Source organism: Camelus bactrianus, chromosome 2, assembly GCF_048773025.1.
Source record: "Camelus bactrianus isolate YW-2024 breed Bactrian camel chromosome 2, ASM4877302v1, whole genome shotgun sequence".
NCBI classification, from domain to species: Eukaryota; Metazoa; Chordata; class Mammalia; order Artiodactyla; family Camelidae; genus Camelus; species Camelus bactrianus.
Genome location: NC_133540.1, coordinates 100,337,408 through 100,364,211, shown reverse-complemented (window position 1 = coordinate 100,364,211; position 26,804 = coordinate 100,337,408). Strand labels below are relative to the sequence as shown.

The following is a 26,804-nucleotide window of genomic DNA, read 5'->3' as shown; positions in this document are numbered from 1 at the left end:
GATCCCAGGACCTCCTGCATGCTAAGCACGCTCTCTACCGCTGAGCTGTATCCTCCCCGGTCACCAGTGGGTCTTGAATGAGACATGGGGGAAGCCAGTCCCAGGGGCAAAGAGCAAGGCAGCCAGTGGCAGGAAAGTAATGGCTATGGCTGCTGATACAGAGGGAGGATGCAGTGTGTAGGGGCAACTCAACGCTAAGCACACATTTCTTCTCCTAGGGCTGCACTGCACTGACTCCTGGGGCCAAGTCCCAGAGAAGCAGATGGGGTACCAGTGGATGACCCCTGGGAGAGCTCCCTCACATGGGCTGTCTTGGTGACCAGTCCAGGCATGGAGTTTATTGAGGAGTTGCAATAGATACCGGATAGGGAAAGTGTCTGTGCCAATGAGTCATCGTGAAGAAAATAATTAATGACACAGGAAGATTCAACTTCCAAGAAAAGACCTGCAAGCATCCTTGAAGCCAAGAAATGTGGTGATTAAGAGCATAGGCTTTAGAATAAGACTGACGGGGGGCCAAATCCTGGCGTCCCATTTCCCGTGTGCTCTTTGGAAGATGCCTGAGAACAGAAGGAAGCATGACCCAATCCCTGCCTTCTGGAAGTCCGTATCTACTGCTTCGCCTTTCTGGGCCTCAGAGTCCTCATGGGTAGAGGAGGGATAATGACAGGGGTGTTGTGAGGTCTGAACATGAGAATGGCTGATCCCAAGGAACAGCTGACGACGGGTTAGCTTTAAAATTTGGGTAGTGAGAAGCATGGGAAATCAGGACCGGGGAGACTGTAAATGGCTGTACATCTCTTCTTTCCATCAGCCTGAAAGCAAAGTAGAAGATACCCTCTCCTGATGGTTTCAACCTCATCTCGGAGATGTAGCTCTGGGAAATCATGGTTAGCTCCTCAAAGCCCTCCTGTCCTCTTTATGTTTATCCCAATTTTGTTCAAACCATGAACACGGGGGCCAGAGAGAAGTACCTTTCCTTGCTGAGTTCTATGGAATGGTGGGAAGGGCCAGCCACGGAGGCCCATGTAGAAACAGAACAAAACAGCTCTCCCTGGGGGTCCTGGGGGTGGGGAGGGCTCTAGGTCAGCCCACCGAGACCCTCCCGCCCCCAGCAGACAGATGAGACACCCCTGGCAACTGAGAGCAGAGGCCCGGCAGCTGGGTGTCTAGGAGTAGGTCTTGACAGCTGCTGGGAGAACACACATTCCTTTTTCTTAAATCTGTTACATGGAAAAACATCCCTCTGCAATCAGTCTCCAGGTGCAGAAGCCTTAACTCCAGGGGTTTGAGTGGAGAGAAACAGCCATCCAGTGCTGGTCTAGGACAGTTCCAAACATCTTCCCAGGCAAAGCCTGCCTACGATAGTGAAGCTTCTGGCCATAGGAAGAGCTTCAGAAAACACTCTGCAGAGTTTAAAAGGGTAATTTAAAAACGTGATGTCTCACAGTTCATGAATCAGTGATGGAAAATACAAACAGACAGTCCACCCACCACAGACATTCTATATCAGCCTCAGGAGAGCTGCAAAGTCCATCAGCATACTAACGGCACTGTGAAATCCTGCAGCAAAGAATCTGCGGTTAATTTTCTGTTTAACCCAGTGTTCCCCAAACATACTTGTTCACGGAACCCTTTTGCCAGAAAAAAGTTCTTTCTGTGGAACATCACTGGCCAAAGAGTGAGTCAGGGCCTCCTCTCATTGACACCATGCCTCCCTGCAAATGAGAAACTCCTGCCGTGAGCAGATGCATGTGCTCTTGGCCCGACCATGGAGGCAGCAGCCTGACTGGGAGAGGACTCAATGGGCCGTCCTCAGACCTGACTGACCAGGGCCGGAAAGTTCACACTTGTTATTTTAGTCTCTCTTCAAGGTTAAGGCCAAGCTAATGAATGAAGGAATAGGGTGCCTGGGTGGAGAAGGTCAGAGACCATGTCTAGCCTGGAAGCTTCTATATGAACTGGCCACCATGAAGGGCTGCTGGACCATCCTGGGCTTACATTTAACACAGGAGCCCCTGAACACTTTTGAGACAGTGATCTGTGTGCATTAGTTAAAAAAAATAGAGAGGGAAAATGCACTAGCCATGCGTTCCATCAGAAGCTGATTATAATTGGGAGTAGCAGGAAGGAGAACTGGTGTCCATTCCAGCCACTTACTGGTTGGTTTACAGTCTGATTGCCTTCTGTCCTCTGGCTTTTGGAATGGACCGGTTTTCCTGGCACATGCATTTATTGAACTCTGAAAGTCCAGATCTTCCATGTAGATTAATTCATGATTTCAAAGAGGCTTTGAAGCTGGCAAAACATTCTGTTATTTCCAAGAGTTATTACAACTGAAATCCTGGCATAGACAAAGAGGTCAGACTGTAATCTTGTTTAGCTCTTTTAAATTTAGAAACTTTACAGTGGGTTAAAAATAGATCACATTTGTGTACTTTTCCTCCTTTCATCTCCGCTGCAAAAGCTGTTCAGTAATTTTGACCTACCCTCAATATTAGCCAGAGAAATTCTCGTGCTTGTCCCCCAGGAGTCTGCTAAGCCAAAATAAAAGTAATTTTCAAGTGGATTTGGGGGTGATGCTAGTTATATGACTGAACAAAGTTCTTCCTTATCCCACATAATGAGTTCTAGAATTAAAAGCACAGGACTATCACCAAGATCTGTAAATGGGATGTGGATTCCCACTGAGTGAAACTGTGGGACATGAGAGAAGTATTTGATAGGCTAACCTGGAGGCCTGTGTCCTGACCTATTGATCAGAAAAGATCAGAAGGCTTAGGTCAAGAGAAGCTGTATGAGGCTGGAAGCTCAGGCTGCTTATAAATGAAAGTTAAATAAAGACTGCGCCCAATCTCAGAAGAGCCAAATACCAGACGTTATCTTCTGGGGTCCTCGCCAGGGCAAAGCGGGTGCCAGCATTTACATGCCTAGCAAGGAGAGCATTATGCTCAGGATTGCCTCGTCGTGGTTACTTTACCTTCATGAACATGCTAAATCCAGTCTTCAGGAGATCAGTGAGGCCTGAAGACATGTGTTCAATATCAACTGGATCTGGCCTCTCGGGATTAAATATTTCCTCCACAACCTGCTTCAGCAATGGCTTGTAGGATGCCTGGAAAGACAAAATATTGTGCTGTAAGTAAGAGGGTTTGTTGCTTTGTCTGGAGAGAGGATGGCTTTATCTGAACCAAATGAAGCAAAACAAGTTTATTTTGATACTGAGCAATGGCTTTGATTTTGTGTGTGTGAAAGGACAATGTAACAACATGGTTTTTTGGGGGTAAATTTTTACCCCATTACACTAGCATTATTTTTTTTTCTCACATTCCCTTCCACAAGCAAATACCTCTTACCAGAGCTGTATAATCATAGTCTGACTAACTTTTCAATGCAAATTTAAAGTGACAATTTTATGCCTGAAGTATATGGAAAAGTAAAGCACTGTCATCTGATATAGACATGAAGATGGTCTTCAGTGTTTCTAGTATTTCCTAAACATTCTTGGAATTATGCTCTCTCCGCTAGGCTCCTGAATGCTTTCTTTCAATGTATTGTCAATCTCCAAGCCCCAAGCAATCCCTCCTTCTTTTAGAGAGGTCAACTCCAAGTACAAACTTGGCCAGAAAAAGAAGCCAAGATGCCAGAAAGGAATCTGACCAAGGTCAGGGCTTAGAGAAAGCTGGCCACATGGTACTATCAGAATTTTAGTAAAATTAAGTTGATGTGAATTTGCAACAATGGTAGTTTGGTAAAGGGGCTAAATCTATCCACGGTTGGGTACTATTTGGAGGTGGCTGCCTCTGACCAATGTATATTTTAAGCAGGTTCCCCCCACCTCTTTCCTTGGGTCTCCTTACTACCATGTCTTAGTCATCTTTTATTCCTATTTTCCCTTTATTCCAACTTTCTTACTTAAACTATTTTAGGAATAAAGCAGGGTATAAACCATCAAAATCATAAACAGTCCTTTAGCTAGAAGGTAACTGGTGCATTGATCATGGAAAAGATGCTGGAAGAAATAGCAAGTGTTGATTTGAGGGTGCAGCTCTCCTCTGTTTATTCATCAAATCAACCACTGTGTGCCAGAGATCTCATAGGTAAACACTCATAAAATGGAAAGTACTGGGCAGAGACACCAATAACAAAGAAATTAAAATAAACAAAAACAAAAACTATGAGTCAACTTTCCTCATAATAAAGCTGTAATGCCAAGATAGATTTGTAGATTTATCACACAGGCAAAAATCCAGAGGTTTGAAAAGACACTCTTTTGATGAGGCCTTGGGGAAACAGACATGCTCCAATACTGCTGGTGGGAGTATAAATTGTTACAACCAGTGTGGAGAGGAGTTGGGCAATACCTATCAAAATTACAAATGCATCTGATCTATTTTACACACACACACACACACACACACACACACACACACACACACACACACACACAGGAATACTACTCAGTCATAAAAAAGAATAAAATAAAGCCATTTGCAGTAACATGGATGGACTTGGAGATTGTCGTACTATGTGAAGTAAGCCAGAAAGAGAAAGAAAAATACCATATGATATCACTTATATGTGGAATCTAAAATAAATAAACAAATAAAAGAATACAAATGAATTTATTTACAAAACAGAGACAGACTCACAGACATAGAAAACAAACTTGTGGTTACGGGGTATGGGGAAGGGGGCGTTGGAGGGATAAAGTGGGAGTTTGGAGTTTATAGATACTATTATATATAAAATAGATAAACAACTAGGACCTACTTTATAGCACAGGGGACTATATTCAATACCTTGTAATAGCCTATAATGAAAAAGAATATGAAAAGGAATATATATATATATATATGTATATATGTATATATGTATATGTAAATCACTATGCTGTATACCAGAAATTAACACATTGTAAATTGACTATTATTCAATTAAAAAACAAAAACAAAAACAAAATAAAACACATACATCTGACCTAGCAATTCCAAATCTAGGAATTTATCCTATAAATATGCTCATATATGCAAATGAGATCCATTAAGGGCTGTTTATAACAGCAAAGATTGAAAACAACTCATGTGCCCATCAGTAGGGGGGCAGTTTAATCAATGGGATGCATGCAAAGAGGGAAGTTCTGTGCTGATATAGCAAAAAGCAAGGTGATGAGGCCTGCTGTGTATGATGGGCTGGCATTTGTGTAACATGTGCCGGAGGGTATAAGAAAGTTTGCATTTGCTGAAACATGCAAAAAATAAACTCTGCTGTGATATACAGAGACCACTGTGAGCAGTGATCATGGAGTGGGGGATTGGACAAGGGACAAAGGTGGGAGGAAGCCCTTTCATTGTATTGCTTTTTTAAAAAGCACAGTTAAACCACCACTACACGTGCATACAGCAAGAATGATCTTTTTTTTCTTACATTAAAAATTAATAAATCATTTATGCATGGAATAGACTATAGTGAAGCCAAACTAGATTAGGGCTAACTTTAGGTTATGGGAGTAGGGGACATTGTTTTCTTCTTTTTCCAAAATTTAAAAAATGAATAGGTATGCCTCTGGAATCATAAAATAATCCAAAAATATTTTCAATGTTAAAAAAAGGGTCATGGAATGGCCTCTGAACTCTACAGATCCTCTTTTTTTTTTTTTTTTTTTGTAAGTGGTGCTACTGGGGATTGAACCCAGAACCCAGGACCTCTTCTATCATTTCAGCCGTTCTGGACATTTAATCTCTTAAACTTTAATCTCTTTAAAATGCTCCCCATTGAGAAGTCCTTTGGCTAATACTCTGTTGTCTTACCAGCATTATCATCAAATAGTCATCAATTTCTTCCTTAGGAAGAGAATCCAACTTTTGGCCAGGCACATGATCAGTTAGCTGAAAGACTCCATTCTCCAGGCTTCCTTGCTACTGGGTATGAAAGTTCTGCGCCATGAGACATGAATAAAAGGGGAGTGGGACTTTCAGAAGTCTCCTTTTTTTAAAAGTGGGACTTTTTAAAGTCTCCTTTTTCCTCCCCTTTCTCTGTTCTGCTGCCTGGAACATGGAAGTGATGGCTGGAGCTCCAGCAACCACTGTGAAGACAGAGCCATTCCTTAGAGATGCTGGAGCAGAGAGTTGGAAGGAAGCCAGGTGGGTGATGACTGGTGGAGCCATCATAACCATAACATGAACAGACCTTTTCATGTTATGGTTACATTTATTTGTTTTATTCGTCTATATACAGTTAGGTAGAATAACTTCAAGCAGAACCACAGAGAAATACACATAGGCTGTCACATTTAAGAGAGGAAGGGAGTATACCGTCCAACCTACAGAAACAAAAAAGGCCGTTGCTCTCCATAGGATGCACGTTCAAAAGAAGGAAGAGTAGTGATGCTGAGAAGAGCCGGTCCTGTCATCCAGCAAAAACACTGTGCCCGGCACCTCCTTTGTGCCAGGCACAGTGTACCAGGGAGACAGGATGGCTCTTGGGGCTCCAGAAGCCCCCCACAGACTGGGAGGCAGGGGAAAGAAGGCAGTGTAGGGTGTTAGGAATTCCGCTCTCTCCCCTGCTCCACTTTCAGCTAAGCTCTGGAGAGTGACACTCCGGGGAGAAGATGCCCCTTGAGCTAGGGTTTCCCTGGGGACGGGGTGAGCAGAGATTTGTGAGCGCTATTCCGTTCATACTTTCTCTCCTGGGACTTTGTGATCCTTGTATGTTACTGGGCAATGTTGTCAATCTTTTTTATTCTTTTTTAAGGTATGTAGGTAACGTATTTAGAGTGAGAAAAGAAGCTACAATTTTAATACAGAAAAGTAGCAGATAACAAACACATCACATAATCCAGAAAAATCACAAAAATGTTTTTATTAACAAACTGCTTGACATACCTCTATAATACTCATTTCTCACATTTCTTGACTGCATTCTCTCCTGACATTTATATGACATTTTCATATGATTGTCTTCTCACATGATAGCAACTTTAAAACATCATTTTCTACAGAAAGATGAGATTTTTTTAAGTGCATTTTTTTCTTTTCTTTCTTTTCTTTTTTTCAGTATAGGCACTGGGAATTGAATCCAGGACCTCGTGCGTGCTAGGCATGTGCTCTACCACTGAGCTGTACCCACACCCCACCATTATTATGCTGTTGTCTCTAGACCCCAAACCCTCCCTCCTCTACTCAGTTCTGAGATGCTGGCCTGCAAAACATATTTGTGCTTTGCCATCTAGATCTGCTAGACTCCGCCAACAGGGGGCACGGGAAGGAGACTGGAGGCAGGAAAAGCAAGCAGGAACTTGCTCCTCCCTATTTATTTGCTGTCCTCCCCATCACTCCAGCAATGGCCCCTCACCACTTGAAGCTGTCCTGTCTCTGGATTTTTAAGACATACGACCCCATACACTACCTTTCTTGTTTAAGCTGGTTTCAGCTTTTTCCTTTTTCTATTTTCACTTGTAATCAAAAGCCCATTAAATGATAAAAGTATTATTAATTTAAAGAGATGTTGATAGGTTTTCCTACTTAAATATTATATTTAAAAAAAGACCTCTAGATTCTTCTTTAAAACAACTAGGCACAGCACAACTGAATAATAACGTCCATTTAAAGAGCACGATTTGGGAAAGACTTTCTCAGGTACAAAGCAGTCCTTGTCTTGTGACTTCTTAGCAGACGCATTTCTTAGTCTTCCCAATTAGGGTTTTAATCATGAGAACTTTTGGCTCCTTCCGCACTTAGGATTTTTTTCTGCCCCAGATCATGTCACTGAAATCTGAGTGGAATGAACTGCTTTGGCAGTAGCTTCTTAGATGAGGACCCGCTAACTGTCATGGAATTTTCTATTCAGCCAGAAGCTACCCACTTCTCAGCAAAGGACCATAGAAAGTGGTGATGGGGAGACAGATGTCTTCCCTGAGGGCCCTGCTCAAAGTTTTCTTCACATGTTAGAGAGGGCCAGAGGGGAGCGTACTCCTGTAGTTTGCCTCAACATAAGAGGGTTAGCTAGGGGGTGGGTAGAGCTCAGTGGTACGGCACATGCCTACATGCACGAGGTCCTGGTTTCAGTTCTCTGTACCCCCATTAACTGAAAAAGAAAAAAAAGGTTAACTAGAGTATTTTAATTTAATAACTGAATATTCACTGTCAGTTTACCTTTTAGCGGGGAAGGAGAGGAATTAAAAACAGACAGATTCATCCTTATTTCTCACTTGTGCCACATCCAGTGTGTGGTGGCAGCAGGGGGTCTCTGCCCTACACAGTCATTCAGACACCCAGGTTCCTGCTATTGAGAGGCTCCATCACTCCCCAGGGCACAGGAATCCCACACTAAAGCTTTTGCATCTCATCCGCAGAGGATGAAAGAGAGAGTGTATGGAGGATTTCCAGAGAGATTTTATGGGCTCGGCCTGAAAGTGATCTGTATCACTTCTGCCCATTGCTCATTGGCCAGAATTAGTCACAAGCCTACATCTACCTGCAAGGGAATTTGGAAAATGTGATCTAACTGCGCCAGGAGGAAAAGGAAATGGAGTTTGGGGAACATACGTAGCATTGTCTCTGCCACAGACACACCAGAAAGTCTGAATTGAAACACTAATGTAATTATTCCCTTAACAATGGGCAAGTTGCATGTTGTAGGCAAAGGATTATTAAACCTCTTTTTCCTTCTGCATAAGAATTTGACCTTTAGTTAACTTTCTAGCTCTGTTTCCCTGGAAACCTGATAAGGGAAGAATGTCAAACTCTAGCCAGGCAAGATTGCTTATGATAAAAATGACCCCTGCTTAGTCAATTGCATTAGGCTGGAATAACTATAAATAGTGGACAGAAAGCCAGGGCTTTGGGCTTCACTGAATACAATGACTCTTGTCTAATTGGCCATGTCTCTTGGAGGAATGCTGGAAGCTCTGTCTGTGGAGTTGTTCCAGAGAAATTGGCTCCTGTAGGTTATGAGGTTTTTAAGCGAGTGGAATCCTGCCCCCAGCCATCCCCTCATGTGAGTCTAGTCCCTCACTCCTCAGCTGTCACCTCAGACCAAACCGAATAGCTCCTAGGTAGCTGCATGACTGCTTCATGGATGCTCGCAAGGACTACTTCAAACAAGAAACACATCTGCTGCTCCCTGTAGTGAGCTATGTTCCTGTCCTGGGCAGACTGGTCCAAGTGGGGACTACGATCACACAGCTGACTTGCCCACAAGGCACAGAATGCTTGATGCCTAGGGCCCACAAGACTGTTAGGGACCCATGAAAATGTATTAATTTCTTTTAAAAATCACAAGAAAAAAAATGAACTCTTAGGTCAAAGATAATGTCTTGATATATAATGTTAATATATTTGTTTCTATACTGACGCAATTGTATGATATAATTATATATGTAATTGAATACATGTAAATATATATGAATATAAATACACATACGAATGTATAGTCAATAAATTTATTCAAATAAATATATTTATATATAGAATTTTAATTTTATGTATAATATTCAATAAATATTTATTTAAATATATATATATTTCTATTTGTACAGAAAGAGCTCTATGAAGGCAAAGTGCTTAAGGCCGTGAAAATCACAAGGTGGCCCTATATGACAGTCTCGTGAGGCTAGCCTGAACGTTTGGCAGAGTCTGATGAGACCACCATGGGTGTTACACACGAAATAGTTGAAGTTGCAAAAAAAACTGATCTTATAACTAGAAACGCTCTTTTTTTCTTTAAATGGCCAATATCTCTTTCAGAACAAGCTGGGCTTTTAAAAATAGTACAGTTGATCAAAATATGAAAAATAAAATACTTGTTTCTATGTCTCTGGTTACTCTTTTGAGGGCGAGATGATGAACGATTAGGTCTAGAAGACGTATTGACCTGATTCTAGCTCTTGAAGAAAGGTACCGAGTACAGCAACGGTTTCTGACATTACACATCAGGCAGAGACAATTTTGAGAAACTGGTCCGACCTCTCGACTGTGGCATACCTTAAAGATGGCTTAGGACATCAGTTTCCAAGAAACCTTGCGTAGCTGCCACAGCCACATCCTCATCAGTCAGTGCTGCCGACCTTGGCTTTGCTGGTTGGTGTTGGTGCCGCCAGGGACTCTCTCGGTCCTGCTACTGAAGGTGCTTCTTTCTTTTCTGCAGAACTGACTCTAAACAACCAACTTCTCAGGAAAACTCGACTTGTATAGAGGGTATTCACTTTATTTCAATCCAAGACTGTACAGAAAAACATTTGTTCTAAGCTGGTCTTGGCTTTGACTACTCTGTGGCTTATTTATTTTTATTTTTTGCTGCACCATGACTTTTTTCCTCCTTTCATCTGCTTAAAGAAAGTGGTTTGCTCTGCAGATTAAAAAGTGGTTCATTTGTCTATCTGTTCATCCATTCATCCATCCTTCAAATGAGAAGTGGATTACTCTTTAAAATTTTGAGTATAGTCCTTTCAACTTCAATATGAAGAAACCAAATCCCAAAGCTCTTAACCAACTTGCTATCATTCACACAGGCAGTTAGAAGTTAGACTACAGGACAGAGCCAAGTTTCCTGGCCCCCTATTTAGTCCTATCTTTTGCTGATTCTTTTGAAAAGGATGCTCGCAGGTGTGGGGTTAGGTAGATGGAATCAGGAGGAAGAACAGAGCTTAGCGCTTAGAAAAGAACAGCTGGTGGCCAGGGCTGGGGACTGCTGACAAAGAGACTGGGCCTACAGACTGTTCAGAGTGCCATATTTCACCGGGCACAAGATGAATCAAGCCTCCTTGGGCCCTGCTGGTTCTAAAGGCTCTTGTTCAGCATGCCAGAGGCACAGAAGACAGTACGCATCTGTGGAAAGTTTTCTCCAGTGCAGGGCAGCACTTTGAGACTTCTGCCAAAGCCAGCCATGCAAGAGCCCTACATTACTTTGTCAGAAAGGGCTCCTAAGCTTCTCGCCCTGAGACATCTGCCTAACACCCTCCCAATGCTGCAGCCGAGGGATGGGAGCACATCAAACACTGGCATCTAGGAAGGAGGTTAAGCCTCTCATTAAACTGGAACATTTGCAGTAAGAAACGAAAGCATAAGAAGACTTGCTGCACAGGCAAAAGTGGGGCTTAGGTTCCAGTCCTCAGAGTCTGTAGACAAACACGAGCTTTCCAAACCAATGGGTGTCGGCAGTAAACTCTGACCATATGCTGCAGCTAATAGGACCTTCAGCTTGAGAATGACTCCCTTTCTGTGTAGCCCATCTCCCAACAAAGGAAAAGACAGGATGCTACGGAAGAGGACAAAGGGAAGGCCTATTTCATCCTTTACTACAACTGTTGCAGCAAACGCCTACATAGTGCTGTCTATGCGTCAGCTCCTGTCCTTAGAGATTTATATGTATGGACTGACCTAATCATCAGAGCACTCTTATGAAGGAGCTACTATTAGGAGCTCCTTCTTACAGAAGAGGAACTAGGCACAGAGAGGTGAAGTAATTTGCCTAAGGTCACACAGTTAGTAAGGAGCAGAGCTGGGCTATGAACCCAAGTGCTGCTGTTAATCTATGTGCTAATATCCCTCTTACTAAGAATTAAGAATGTGAGAAATGCAATTCTGGATAAGACCCGCAGTCCAGGATCCATCCATCCATCCATCCATTCACCTACCTACCCACCCACCTACTGGATGGCAAGCACTGAGTGGAGCTCTGCATTTACCATGGTGAACAGACACAGAAGCTGTCTCCAGCTTTGGTGGTATGTTCTTCAAGTCAAGAGCTTCAGTGGCAGCCTCATGAACTCCATCACTCCTGCTCTCCTGACTGTGGGAGAGGTACTGGTTCCCTTGGAGGGCCAGGTGTATGGTAATGTTCCGGGCTCATTCCTAGAGATCTAGTCTAGATCCCATTCCTCCAGCTCTTCATGAAATTTTATATGTACTTAATTCCTTGTATGAAATCACGCTCTCCTTAAAATGTCAAGAGTGATGTCTGCTTTCAGCATCTGAGCTGTGACTGACACAGCCCTTCCTAAAGGGCTAAAGGATGAAGGTTAAATAAGAGGTGCCTCTAATGCTAGCAGAAGAAACAGGAGTGGCTCCGAGAGCCAACTCATTTGCTTTGGAGCAGGAGAGAGGTACCCTGGGAGGGACCCCAAGATCCAGAGGAGAGAGCCCTGATATGTAGCACTGGTCAGAGTTGGAACAGGAACCCCTGGCCAGACCAGGTCTATTGTCTTCCCAGGTTTCCCAGGGAGCCCAGGACATCCCAACTAGATTCTGTGTGGAAACAGCATGGAGCTAGAGAGAAAACACAATTTTTTCCTGGAGCTACTGGGCTGAGGACCAAATTAGGAGAAGGTTTGGACAGAAAGTTGCCCAGCCAAGGTCCATCTTCAAAGCTAGACATAGCTGGACTCTGTTTTGAGTCTGGACACTTGTCTTTTTCTATGTATACACATTTTTCTACCAACAAATCCTTCAATATATGATGAAGATATACGTAGTGCATTCAAGATGCATCCAACAAATATTTATCAAGCACCTACTATGTGCAAGATACCGCTCTAGGCACTGAGGATATGGCAGTGGACAAGCCAGCTCAAAATCCTTGTCCTCACGGGGCTTACAGCTGTGATTGAACACTTTAAATTCAAGAAATGCTGGAAAACCCAAACAGGTAAAAATCGTCCATAATACTATCAAAAACTCTTCCTCTGTATTTGTAAATATAGAGCAAGAAGCCAGAGTTCCTCCTTGTCCATCCAACCCTTCCTGTTCCTCACAAGGTAACCATTATAAATTTCTCCTAAAATTTTAAAGACTTATTAAATATACATACCCATATACTTTTATACTTACTATTGTTATTACTTTTAAATGGAGGTACTGGGGGTTAAACCTAGGACCTCATGCATGCAATCTGCCATTGAGCTATACCCACCTATACCCACCTCTCCTATTTTATTATTATTTTTTTTAAACAAAAAGCAGAATAACATTTTACAGAGTGATCTATAACATTTTTTCACCTAATAGGTCATGAACCTCTGTTTCAGTTTGAATTCTCCAAGCAGAGCCTGAGACAAAATTCAGATACTGTCCCTGCCAAACATATTTAAATCCCATCCATTTTCATGGTTGCACAGCATTTCACTGTCTGTATCATTACTTATTTAATCTCCCCAAGATACACATAAACTCCTTGCCTTGCTCCCACTTCCTCTTGCTGACATTTAGGATTTTCAGTGAACATGTTGACGTTACTGACTCATCGTAAGAAGGATATATGCAACAAGAGAAGGCTCATTTTCCAAAGGTGATGGTTGCAGGACGGGGTTCTGAGGTCTGGAGAAGTGACAGTGTTGGTGGCAGGGAGATCAAATCTAGGAAACTTATCATTGTCCTTACCATGCCCACGATTTATACCTAATTCTTGTTTATGTGAAGGTGGCCAAATCAATCTCCATGATGATCATAAAACTGAAAAGACCACATTACTGTAGTGGTTTATTTTCCCTTTGCCAATGATGTAGCCACTGGCTTCCTGACATCCTTTGGTCTAAATTTCATCATGTATCACCAGTTCTATCATGTCTTCTAGAAGTAGTCCATTCTGCAGTATTTAAGACTGGTAATTTTTTAAATGACAAAACTACAAATGATTATCTGAGCGATTTTATCTGTATTTTTATACTAGCGATGTTCTCAGATCATTGAACAAAGGATGGGAATTTATGTTACTAAGTTGAGTGCCAACTTCTAAGGCCTTCTGTATCTTGGTGAGTGACTTCAGATACCCATCAGCACCGTCAGTCAGTACTTCTGGAGCCTCCGTGAGAACCATGGTACAGCGCGGGAGGAGGGGTTGTGTTGGCAGCAGAGACCTGGCATCAAGCCCTGGCCACCTGTGTGCCTGTGGCAAGTCACTGTGGCCTTCCTGGGTCTCGGGATAATAATACCTCTCTGACTTGCTTGTGAGGATCAAAGGAAAAACTAAATGTAGGAGTGCTCTTCAAGTATCAGCTGCTATACAAATTACCAGAGGAAAAATCTGGATTTTTGCTAGGCTGTAGTGGGAAACTTTAGTTCTTGTCTACACACCCACTTTAAAGAATCAGCACCCTGAAGCTGAACCCCTCACTGTGTCAGAGTCCACACTAATGGCTCATTCAACTCTCCAAAAAGCCTTAGCAAATAAAGTAAATTTTTTTTTTAATGGAGTTACTGGGGATTGAACCCAGGACCTCATGCATGCTAAGTATGTGCTCCGCCACAGAGCTATTACCCTCCCCACTGCAAACAGAGTGAATTTTACTGATGATTTCATGGGGGAGATGGAAGAGATTTCTTTACTCACTCCACAGTAAAACCTAGTGATCTTTCCTGTCAGAAGCATCTCTTCTTCCTTGAAAGCTCATCTTTGTCTACCAGGAACCTGAGTCCTATCTAACAGAGACTGCTAGCCTCAGTGGCTCCAGCCTTGATCACTCTTTCAGGCTTTCTTTGGTCCTTTCTGTGCCTCCTCCCACACAGTTTTTATAGAGAAATTATCCCTTCCATCTTGGATTCTCATACCATTTCCTACTCCTTGGTCAAACATCCTTCTAAGGTTCCCCTACTCTTCTTAGAAAGTGGTGGGGACATTCTAAATAGCAAATGTTTTTGCTGTCATAGACTTCTTTTTTCCTTGTCATAACATTATTAGGTCATTCTGTGAGTCTTAGATCCAGAAACTTGGGCATCATCTCTGACCAACCCCTCATCTGGCACTTAGAGACTTGCCTAAGGTTACAGAACAGGTCTGTACAGTTTTACAGCAGCGCTGACCCCCCAATCCAGTGCTCATCTCACTGCATCAAGCTTGTGGTGCAAAGAAATTGGGGTGCTTTTAGATTTAGGGGGACCCAGAGCTGAAGGGGACTTGGAGATCATCTTGAACAAATTCTTCATTGTAGAGAGGTTAAAATGGAAACTTTTCTTTTAGTCTCTGAGTCCTAAAAACACAACACAGATTAGATGGTTACTTTAAAACATATGTACTTGCCTGGTGGGTCTGATTTCCAGGAACATATACAGACTTAAACTGTTTCATGAGATTCCGAGCTCCAGCAATATCCCGAAGTGAAGTAAACAGTTCATCCACGGCACTTTTGGATTTGTGAAATGTCAGGTTAACTGAAGAGTCACAGCCTGAAACAATCCAGAGATATTTTCTTGGGTGAACAAATTTTTAAACTGAGTTTTAATCATGACAGGTTGAGCTCCATGTAACATACTTGGGGTTTTTTTTAACCCTTTTTCTACCTAGCTGTTCACCAACTGGGCTGTTTCAGTCACCCATGAGCAATGAAATGTATTGAGTGTAAATGCCTTTGACAGAAGTAGAACTCAGAATTGCCCGTGATTGCAGCCCCTGGCTTCAATTCCCTAGACTGCAGGTGTTTCACAAAAAGAAAGCTCCCCAGGGTCTACAATCCTCAGAACACAGCTTTGGGAAAATACGAGGAGACACAAAGGAAAATACAAGAGAGGACTGTGATGAACCGCTCTCACTTGAATCCCACCAACAGTTTCCATAAAACAGAACAGCAAGGATGAGAAAGATCACAGTGTTGCTCTAATGACAGAACTTGCTGGGATGGGCATCTGTCTAATGTGCTAACAAAGCATATGGTGTATTTCAAAAGGCAGCCATTCAAAGCTGGTAAAACACAAAGGGGACCTAATAAGGAGACTGTTCTCGGCAATGATTCTATTTCTTTTTGAAACTTAGAATAGATGGATTCATTCTCTCTCTTGTTAGAAGCTCATTCAGAAGACAAATGACCGTGGATAACTCAGAAGATCAAAAAATAGAGAAAGATTCAAGATGAGTATTTTTGACTAGTTGGAATATCGCAGATACATTGACGCATCAATCCTCATTATCACCCCAATGCCATAGGAGCTATTATCTTCTCCCTTCAAGGATGAGGGAGCTGAGGGACAGAGAGATTAAGTAACACTCCTGTCAACAGACACTGTCAATGCTTAGCCCATATGCGCTCAGTCACCTGGACCGAGTCACCCGCAGGTTTGGGGAACAGTTCTATGACCTCTGTCTGCTCCCTACCTCAAGGACCTGCATGTCTGTCTCTGTGTTCCTCTGTCCCGGCCTCTGTGTCTCTCTCCTCCTGCCATGGGGCTTTCTCTGGTTGGAAGGAAGCTTGGCCTTCATGCAGGGCAGGCTGGAAGTGCTGAGAAGTCAGCGCTCAGAAACAACATAGCTTTCTCATTGCTTTGGGGGACAAATCCGAATTATGGTCTCCATAGCCTTTTGGGGGGCAGTAAGACTGAGCCCCACGGACCCGCAAGATAACTCACAAATGCCCCCTCTGTTGGCTTTCCTTCCTTCCTGCCTCATTTCCCTACTCCCTGCCCATGCTGCCTGGAAGGCCCTTTCAAATATAGTCCCTGCACCCAAATCCTTGTCTCAGGACACCAGAGCTGCCAGGGTGACTTGAACACAGGCAGCCTGGACCCAGACACTGTATTCTTTTTTTTCAGAACAGCTTTATTGAGATGCAATTCATATATTATCCAATTAACCTACTTCAACTGTCCAACTCAGTAATTTTAATATATTCACACAGTTGTACAACCATCACCACTATAATCAATTCTAGAACATTTTTATCCCCTTGACAAGAAACTCCATTCCTGTTAACTGGCGCTCCCCTTCTTTCCCTACCCCAGGCCCTGGCACCACTAGCCTGCTTTCTGTTTCCACAGATTTACCTACTCGGGACATTTCATGTAATTGTCATCATAGGCTATACGATCTTTTGTGACTGGCTTCTCTCACTCAGCATAATGTTTTCGGGGATCATCCTGAAAGCTGCAGCAATGTCATTCAGGACATTGCTGACTAATAGTCATTTTATATAGCCATTCATTGGTGGATGGACATTCGGGTGTTTCCACATTTTGGTTATTATGAATAATGCTTCTAGTTTTACACGTACAAATTTTTATGTAGACATACATCTTCATTTCTCTTGGGTATATATTTAGGAATAGGATTGCTGGGTCACATGGCAACTCTGTCTTTAACCTTCTGAGGAATTGCCAGCCTATTTTCCTAAGTGACTGCGCCATTTTACATTCCTTCCAGCGGTGTAAGACGGTTGGGATATCTCTGCATCCTCAGCAACGCTTGTTACCATGTTTTCTTGATTGTAGCTTTTCTAGCGGGTGTGAAGTAAGGAGATACTTGTTGATTTTGATAGAGAAGTTGTTTTCAGGGAGTAGAGGTAGACCCAAACAAGCTCAAACTAAAATGGAGTGGATCTAAAGTGCATCGGGGAAAAAAAAATAAATGAGGTGCATTGGGCCATCCCAAGGAACCCAGCTGCAGCAGACACAGCAAGGTGGCGTGTGTGTAGTTGACCCGGACTCTTCAAAACTGTGGACTGCTGTATATAATAACTCCTTAAGGGAGGGCAGAATTCTGAACTGTTTTTAATCATAATACTTCTGACACCAAATGTGTGGGGATTTTCCCCCTACCAACCGATTCTCTAACTCTCCAGACCTTAACTGAGTGTACTACAATCCAACTCAATTCTGCCCCTGACTATGGAGATTTAGTGCAGACCCCACAAGACTGCCCCCACGTCAGATGCCAGATGCAAGTCCCAGGTGGTCATCTGCACTCCAGACCTATCAATGAAGGCTCCCATGACGCCTGCCTCAGGTTCAGCAGTTTGCTAGAACGGCTCACAGAACTCAGGGAAACTCTACTTACCCTACTAGTTTATCCCAAGGGATGCAACTTAGCCAAGTGGAAGAGATGCAGAGGGCAAGGAATGGGGGAAGGAGCATGGGACTTTCATGCCCTCTCTAGGTACTCCAGTACCTTGATGTGTTCGTCAACCCAGAGGCTCTTCGAACCCTATTGTTTAGGGATTTTTATGGAGCCCTCATTACATAGGCATGATTGATTACATTATTGGCCACTGGTAATTAATTCATCTTACAGCCCCGCTCTTCCCTCTGAGGTTGGGAGGTAGGGCGGAAAGTTCCAGTCCTCTAAACATGCCTTGGTTTTTCTGGCAACTAGCCCCATCTTGAAGTTATCATCCCCCCCACCCTCCTCCCTCCACCAATCATCGCATTAACATACAAGACACTCTCATCACTCTGGAGATTCCAAGAGTTTTAAGAGCTGTGTGCTAGGAACTGGGGACAAAGACAATATGTATCTTTCTTATTGTACCATAAAAATTTTCTGACCAGTCTTTATCTCCTGATTTCCAGAAATGTCCTGCTAATTGCCATTAAAAAAATCAAACATATGGTCAAGCCAGTGAGAGGAAGCCTCCCTGTGTTCAGTGAACTGTGGTGGGGATGGAGGAAGTGGATGGAGGGAATCTGGGATGTTCATGTGCACTCCCCTGAATTCTGTGCTGAGCTTTGTGGAAAGGAGAAAATGTGTCATTTTCTGAGCATGACCATAACATCCTCCTGACTCTTACAGAGGTTGAGCTGCACAGATACAGAGCATCTATTGACGTCACACCATGCTTACCCTTGGCATTGCAGCTCAGCCAAGATACATCAGCGTGTTAGTCAATAATCAAGCAGAAGAAATCCTGGAAGGTTATGGCTTCTCCCTCATTCATGTGACTCCTTTCCTTAAACCCTTAGGCTGAGCCATTTAAAATATGGGAAATTACATCAATTGTATCTAACTGTTGTATACCATGTACTACTGTTTTAAATTGGAAGAGACATGAAAACAAGAAGAAAACATTACCAGTCCTAATACCAGGCATAGTGTTTCAGTTTTTCTAAAATACAATTGAGCTAATAGGCTAAAATGATGAATTGAAAGTAACTCATTTTCTATAGAACAAAAAGGTTCATCCAATTTTTCACAAGGCCCCTTTCAGTTTTTTGAAAGGTGAGGATTATAGTGTTTATCCATTAGGTTAAGCTGAATAGAATCATCTTCTGGATTATACATTATTTAAAACTATAGATTATATAGGGAAATTACTGATTATTCATTGGAATTAGTTTAAGCAAAAGCTGTGTAATTCCAAAGGGTTAGGTCAACTGTAGTTGTTTGACAGAAATGATTATAGATTATAGGTAAATTGAACTCAAGTGAACCCAGCAGAAATTTTGGAACAAAAAAAGTCCTACACTTACAAATAAAGTAAAACTTTCCCCTCAGAAAATCCATTATCTTAATTGTTCAACTGCACAAAGGCAACTTCTGTCCAAACCATCAACCCTTTCCGACGTGTCTGTTATTCTCTAAGCAAGTGCTCTACAGTGTACATGTTTCTGGGACACCAGGTCCCAGGGCTCTCATTTTTATCATCTCTGAGCATTTTTCATAATTACATCAACCTTCACCAAAAGCAGGATTTACATTCATTTACCCAAATCTTATAATGGAAGTCACACACACACACACACAGAGAAACGTGGATCAGGGAAGATAAAGGACATGCAAGTTGACATCACCATCTCCAGCAAAGTCAGGGTTCAAAATCCCTCTGATCACAGCCCTGACTTCCTCCGTGAACACAGCGTCCCACCATTCAGAGTATCTCCTCTGTGAATGAGACTCATTCCAAATTCATGCTGCAATTAATAGCTAAAGGAGATGTGGGTGCAAAAGCTAGGAAATGGGATGAATTCTGTCCTGTGTAAGAGCTATAATCACTGAAAGCTCACTTATATAATCACTTATGCGAGGCACTGTTCTAAGAAGTTTAAACATACTAGCACATTTAATCGCCACAGAAACCCAGTGAGCTGGGTACTATTATCGCCCCCATTTTGCAGATAGGGAAACTGAGCCATAGAGAAGTTAAGTAACACATGGGCACTCAAGGAGTAAGCAGTAAAGCTAAGATTCAAATCCTTGAAGTCTAACTCCGAATGGTCCTGTTAACCACTCGGCTCTGACGTCTTTCATATGTGCTGAGACCACACGCGTGAAAGATCAGCAGAGCACTTAGTTCGCCCTTAACAGCGAAGAAATGCTTCTGAAACGGAGTGAGTGGCAAGTGCCTTTCTTCTTGGGAAGGCCTGGGCCTGTCCTTGGGGGAGGTGCTAATAGTGCGGTTTGCAGTTACACCGCAGGCCAGCTGTGGTAGCCACACAAGGTGTGGGAGCTGCGGGCCTGCTGCACACCCTGCCCGGAGCTCTGCGCCGTCAGGTGCTGTATTCAGTTACTTCTAATAAGCCCCTGACAGCCTGCTCCATTAAGCCAGCTTATGAGATAAGGATGTTTTGTAAGGGAATGCTAAGTGTACAATTCCAGTCAATTCTCATTTAATCCACTTAGTTAAATAGTTAATAAACCAGAAGCTGATCCCAGCCTTGGGCCAAGCACAATCTGTGTACTTCAGTTGCCTACTTCTTGATAAGGGAGGCCGCCGGTCCCCCAGGGCACTCCTGTGTTCGCCTAAAATGGAGGATGACTCATGCCCCTGCAATTTCTTTCTTTGGAGGGCTTGGGGATCTCTTGGGCAGGGGTCCAGTTACTCGTCAGAGCAAGAAAACAGGGCTCCGGTGTCCGTGTCTGCCCTCCCCTGCCCCTCTCTCAGCCGTCTCCACTTACCGAAGTCCCTTTACTTGAGCAGAGGGAGACGAGTGGTTTCCGTGGCTCTGTGTGCTGCAGGGACCCACATTTGCAGCTGCGGGGACCCACATTTCTTGCGTAGCTCAGGGACCGTCCTGGGAGGGCTGAAGTGAAGCTGGCCTCCTACTCTGCCTAGTGCTCTTCTTCTGTTTGGTTCTCTCCTGGAGCAGGCTCGAACCTTTCTGGGGCTTGGGAAACCTTTTCAAAAGAACCTGGCTTCCAGTTTGGTTTTATTTCTTAGGTAGTCAGGAAAATAAAGCTTCTCATATCGAGAGTCTGCTGTATCCAAAGTTTCAGTCTGGATTTGAGCTGATGAAGGCCTTCATCTAGGGCCTTCCAACACACACACACACAACACACGCACACGCACTTGCACAAGCACACACACACGTCACACATAAAGCATGTCACCTGTGGGGCTGGATAATCTAGGGGGCATGGCTGGAATAGGATTTGAAATGTCTCCCTATTTAGTGATGTTACTCTCCTCACGGTTGTAAAGTCCCCTCACTTCTGGTTGGGAAGAGCTAGGGTCCAAGAATTTTGAGTCTGGTCAAGAGGCCCTATTCTTATCTGGACCCAAGTTATCCAACGGTGGCCTCCTCATCCTTCTTCTGGCCCAGAGCTTGAGAACATCAGGCCCACTTTCCAGTTTACATCGCTGCCCTCCTGCCTGTCAGCAAACCCCAGGCAGCGGGGGACCTACCTCCACGGGCTCCTGGGGCAGAGAAAAGCTTGGCTTGGGGGTGTGATGTGGCCAGAAAGGGCAGAGTGCTGGGAGGTCATGACCTCCCTCATCCATCCAGCGGTCTGACACTGCCTTTTCTCTTTCCAAACCATTGTTTTAAAGATGGAGTCCTTTTTCATGGCTCTCAATAAAAGGCTAGCAAATGAAAATAAAACCAAACGAAATAAAAGCCCAAGTAAACCTTAGCAAGTGGTATCATATCTGAAATCTTCTAGAGAGGTTGACTGTATAAAACCATTCTTTTTTTTTAAAGTAAAATCTAACTTTTTTTCCTTTTTTTTTTAAATTTGAAGTATAGTCAGTTTATAATGTTGTATTAACTTCTGGTGTGCAGCATAGTGTTTCAGTTATACATATGTATATTCCTTTTCATAGTCATTATAGGCCATCACAAGGTATTAAATATAGTTCCCTGCACTATACAGTAGGACCTTGTTGTTTATCTATTTTATATATAGTAGTGTGTATCTGCAAATCCTGAACTCCCAATTTATCCCTCCGGCCCCTCTTCCCTCGGGTAACCGTAAGTTTGTGTTCTACGTCTGTGAGTTTATAAAATCACTCTTGAGTAGGGCAGTCTGGTAATATATATAATAGAGGCCCTCTTTTTCAAAGGTGCTTGGGACCAATAGGTGATTAGAAGTCCTTTAAAGACGGAGATCATGAAAAATTGATCTCTCTCCCACATATATATATCACATATACATATATTTTTGTGTATGTAAGTATATGTATAATTTTGTTTAAAATTAAAACATAAATGTCTGCTTATCCACTAATCTTTTGAGAAAAGGCCAAGGTCTTTTCTTTGAGTATTATCTGCTGACTAGAGTTCTGTCTTTAAAAAAAAAAAAAAGTTATTATGTACCATTTATAATTTCCAATTTTAGTCCATGTAAAGTGGAATAAGAAATTAAAGACACCCATAGCACAATCTGAGAGCAGAATTCTGCTAGATTTTAATGTTTTTTTTCCCTTTAAACTTTCATAATCACCTTGTTCGGACCTAAAGCATTTTAAAAATGACTCATCTTTACTGAGTCTTTCAAAGGCATTCAATTTGGTTTTCATGGAACCAAGTTTTTTGGAATTCACATTTTTTTCAGAGAACATTTAATTAAAGTTTGCAACTTAATGACAGGTATGACTGGCATAAGCAGGTTTGGGAGCAAACATCCTGGTCTGGGGAATCATGTGACTCGCCCAGAAAGAGGAGGTGTGCCTGGGCACGTGGAGATGGCCTTAGAGCGCTGAGGGGGTCAGGGCTTTGGCAGGAGTCAGCCTATTTTATGGATGGACTGTAGAATGTCAGTTATTTTGGTGAACAGGTCATGTGGAGGCTGGCTGAGAACACATGAATTATATGTAATGTATTATTTATATTCATTATATTTATATTATATATCATATTGTATATAAATGAAAGCAATATATATATACATATTTCTGAGGCTCCACAGTTATACCACACAGGCAGTTGTATCTGTGTCATCAACCAAGTACCTAAGGACCTAGTGTGAATTTTAACTCCTTCCATCATCACCCCCCAACCCCCCATAGTCTGCACTGTCAGCCCTCAGGTGGTCCAGGGCTGATCTCCTCTTCCCTTGTGGAGCCCCTGATGTGCACCACAAGGCAGGGGCTCCTCTGCAGGTGTGGAGGTAATGAAGTAAATGTGCTTGGATGAGAGTGTTAGTGAGGCTGGCCTAACAAAGAAAATCAGGGCCAGAAACATCCAGGTGAGGCACAAAGGGCTGGAGACAGGGCTCATGGGGACTGGACCACTTCCAGAAGTCCCTCCCTAGGTCTCCCCTCCGGCTCTCAGCCCACGCTGATCCCACGGCCCCTTGGCTCACTGGATCCTACTCAATGTCCTGGAATCTCCTGGCCTGTGACCTGTGGTTATGGCTCAAATGATGGAGGAAGACAGGAGGGGAGGGGTGGTGACAAGCTGCAGGGGCGCTTTGGTTCTCTGCTGGTCTCACACGTTGCCAGGTTCACAGAAGTACCCGTGAAATGTTTCTTGAATACATGAATGAAAACAGAGAGGTGACAGGGAAAGAGCTGAATCAGACCAAACGCGCTGTAAAGCAACAACACTGATCCTTGAGGAGCTGAGAAACTATCTCTGCAGGAAATTTCAAGCAAAGGGCTCCCAGATGGGTCTGAGTAACTGCACTCTCCATGCAGAAGTGGATTAATTCCCAAAAAGGCAGCTTAAGAAGAGCAACCTCAACTGGATGCATACATTGCTCAACAAGCAAAACTAAACTCTATGTGTTTAGGTATACATGCATATGAGAGAAAACTCTTTTAAAAAGAAAGAGAATGATGGGGGGAGGGTAGCTTAGCAAGCACGAGGTCCTGGGTTCAGTCCCAGCACCTCCGTTAGAAAAAGAAAGAAAGAGAGTGATAAATACAAGCTTTAGAAAATGGTTGTGGGGGTGGGGTGAGTGGGTAGGCAACCCTCTGGGCTAGGGTGGTGGGTTCATGCATGTTTATTATATAATTATGCTTTATAACATATATAGCATATAATCTTTTAAATGTATCAGCTATCATCTTAAAAAAGCAAAGCAAAAAAACCAGTCACACTACTTTTTTAAGCCTCCAGCAAATTCGGCTTTTTATAACAGCTGAAAAAAAGGGAAGAAATGACAGCTGAAATCTATTATTATTAGGCAGGTTGGGGATGTGTGGTGGGTGTGGAAAGGCTTGTACAGTCAGGAGGAAATGTGACTGCCCAGAATTCTAGCCCAAGTTCCGAGGCTTTTTGTGAGAAAACGTGTATGTGGTGGGGAGGCCTGAAGGAAGGAACACTGCTGGGAATATGCTTTGCAACTTGCATTTTTAATGGCAGGGAACGAGGTCAAGTTGCCAGTGAGGCCCAGAAAGCAGGATGTTGGCAGTGCGGCAAGCAGCCTCTCAATCCTGAACGTCTGTGCTGCTTCAGGAAGTGCTGGCCAAGGAGGCAGCAAGACAGATGATCCTGGGTCACCACAGAAATGAGGAAACAGCCCCAACTGTTTCAAAACATTTCCTCTAATATGCTTCTGAAAAAACCTTTCCAATGTAGCTTTTCTGACTACCTTAACAATACCAACAAAGTTTCTTTAAGATTTAATTTTTTTTTAATTTTTATTTTAAATGGAGATGCTGAGGATTGAATCCAGGACCTGACGCATGCTAAGCACACATTCTACCACTGAGCTATACCCCCAAGTTTTCATGTAGTTAAGTGTAAAAACCGTGGTGATACTGCATCATATTAAATAAGACAACTTTCATAGGTCAGTTATTATGTCATCCTATTAAATCAACCCAAATCACCTTAGACAAAGGTGTCATGAAGTTCAGCTTTCAGAGTGACTGAAATACCATGCTTGAGGCTATTTCTTTAACAAGGTAGGCGCTGATTTTTGATGGGTTACACAATCTCCTATTATTGGGGCTGTCACCATGGGAAAAATCCAATCTCTCTCATATCATTTTGACTTTGGGCCCCTTTTCCAGAAATGAAACCTGCCACAAGTTGGGGAAATGCCCACACAGCCACATACGCCGGAGATATTCACAAACCTTCCCAGTCCCCAGTGGGGCGGCACACAGGCTCCTAACAGTAATCACAGACCTGCTCTCAAAACCCATCTCTCATTGAGAGGGCTTCTGAACAGGTTGATTATTTTAATCTTGTTGAATTAATTCTACTGAACGACAAACCTCCATGTATACCTTAAGTCCCCTTTCAAAGCACGTTGACATTTCTGGTAGTTCTGAATAGCTCGGCGTGGCTGCCTTGAGAGATGACCTGCAGCTGGCTGCTGGTTGTTTTCACCAGCTGTCAGGTGGCAGACTCCCCAGGAGCCAGCTGCGCCTCAGAGACCACAGTGACAGTGACTGCTGGGGAGCTCATTTTCCAAACGAGGAGAAAATAAGGCTACCCTACACGCATGGAAAGGGCACCAGAGCTCGGTTGGGAGTTCAGAACAGCCAGCAGCTTTTCTGTTAATATCTGCTTGTTTCTTGTTTGTTCTCCTTGGGGCACTATAAATGTGGAAGCAGCAAAGGTAAGAAAACACAGGGTAGATATCAACTAATGGCGGGAAAAATTGGATCTGCTTACTTTATTTGTCTTTGAATTGAGAGAAGATGGCCATCATTTGATTTTCGCAGGGAATCATATCCCCCTGCACAGTTTTGAGAAGCAATGAACCAGTTCGGCATTTCAGAGAGAGACAAATGGAGGCCCAGATGCTCCTTCCAAGACGGGCTACAGGCTGATCCCACTTGTCTTCCGGGATGTGTGCCTGATGTCCCGCCAGCCCTGCACCTCGCTTCCCTCCGCACTCTGCGCCTCTGTTCTCCAGTGCAGCGATGTATGTGTGTTGGGGGGAGAGGGAGGTTCTACCTGATACAGCTGCAGCAGAGGCCCAGGGCTTCCCCAAGATCACATGGAAGGCTTCCTGGAGGGGCAGACCAAGAAGGAAGCTGTGAGGGACCACACCGAGCTGCGTTCTTTCTGCTCCTTTCTGAATCTTACCCCAGGTCCAGTCTTGCTGCTGGTTTTACAGAGAGTACCAAAGGTCTGTTGCCCATGAAGGATTCTTAAGCGATAAGATTGTACTTTATTTTAGAAATGGCAATAAAATTGAGAGTGTGGGAATAACATGGTGTGGTTTCTAGCTGCGATGGGCCCCTGGGCAATGCCTCCCTATCCAAGTTACAGTGAAAAAATCACTCAGGGTTTGGTTTGTCTACTAATTACACAAACCTGTACTACAGCTAATTGCTCATTTGTAGAAAAGGATGAAATTAGAAGTCCAAATCATGGCACATTTAAAAGCCTTTTAAATGACTGGCCCTCCCCTGCCTCTTGTTCTCACTGCCATTTAGAGGAGTTTAAAACAAAATCTAACCATCTTTTCCTTTCCATTACACCTCTTGGGCTCCAGCCTTGCGGAGCCTGCTCTCACGAGATCTGTGAGCGCGGAGGGACAGCCGTGCCTATTTGTATTTTGGGGGAAGGCTAGGCGGTTCATAATGCGGGATCATTTTCTGATCTATCTGAGAAAAAGGGAAGGATGAAAGGGAAGCTTATTGACCTAAAGTTTCTTTCATCCCTTTTGTTTCTTAAAAGAATAGAAGAGCAAATGGAGTTTATTTTTCTTCAAGTAGCAGACAGATCAAATGAGATCCCCAGCCCGCCCCTCCCCCAACACACACAAAAATCACTCTCAGTCTCAATCCAAGGTGCCCCTGCACCTGTTGTTGTAAATCTCCATTGAACCAAGCCAGCATCGCTACGCCTGAAATTTAAGCCCCTGCTAAATGAGGCCTCTTATCTATCGCTTTTCTGTATTTTCTTTTGGAGGCAGCATGGATTAGCGTGTGGGTTAGCCGTGCCTGATTCGGAGATGGGACGAAGTCCAGAGAGGTTTGCCAGTGG

General features: G+C 43.3%; 1 protein-coding gene and 1 long non-coding RNA gene across 3 annotated transcripts in view; one reads left to right on the top strand and one right to left on the bottom strand.

Moving 5' to 3' along the window:
- Window positions 1-26,804, bottom strand: part of SCFD2 (sec1 family domain containing 2) — a 359,971-nt gene that overhangs the window by 25,494 nt on the left and 307,673 nt on the right. For both annotated transcript variants that reach the window (XM_045525023.2, XM_010966085.3), the window contains exons 6-7: window positions 15,013-15,158; window positions 2,981-3,115 (exon numbers count right to left, since the gene is read on the bottom strand). In XM_045525023.2, coding sequence (XP_045380979.2) covers window positions 2,981-3,115; window positions 15,013-15,158 — 281 coding nt within the window. The remainder of the gene's footprint in view (window positions 1-2,980; window positions 3,116-15,012; window positions 15,159-26,804) is intronic.
- Window positions 3,005-9,772, top strand: LOC141574183 (uncharacterized). Its single transcript, XR_012500903.1, has 3 exons — window positions 3,005-3,138; window positions 6,062-6,143; window positions 9,539-9,772. It is a non-coding gene; the product is annotated as an uncharacterized LOC141574183 (long non-coding RNA).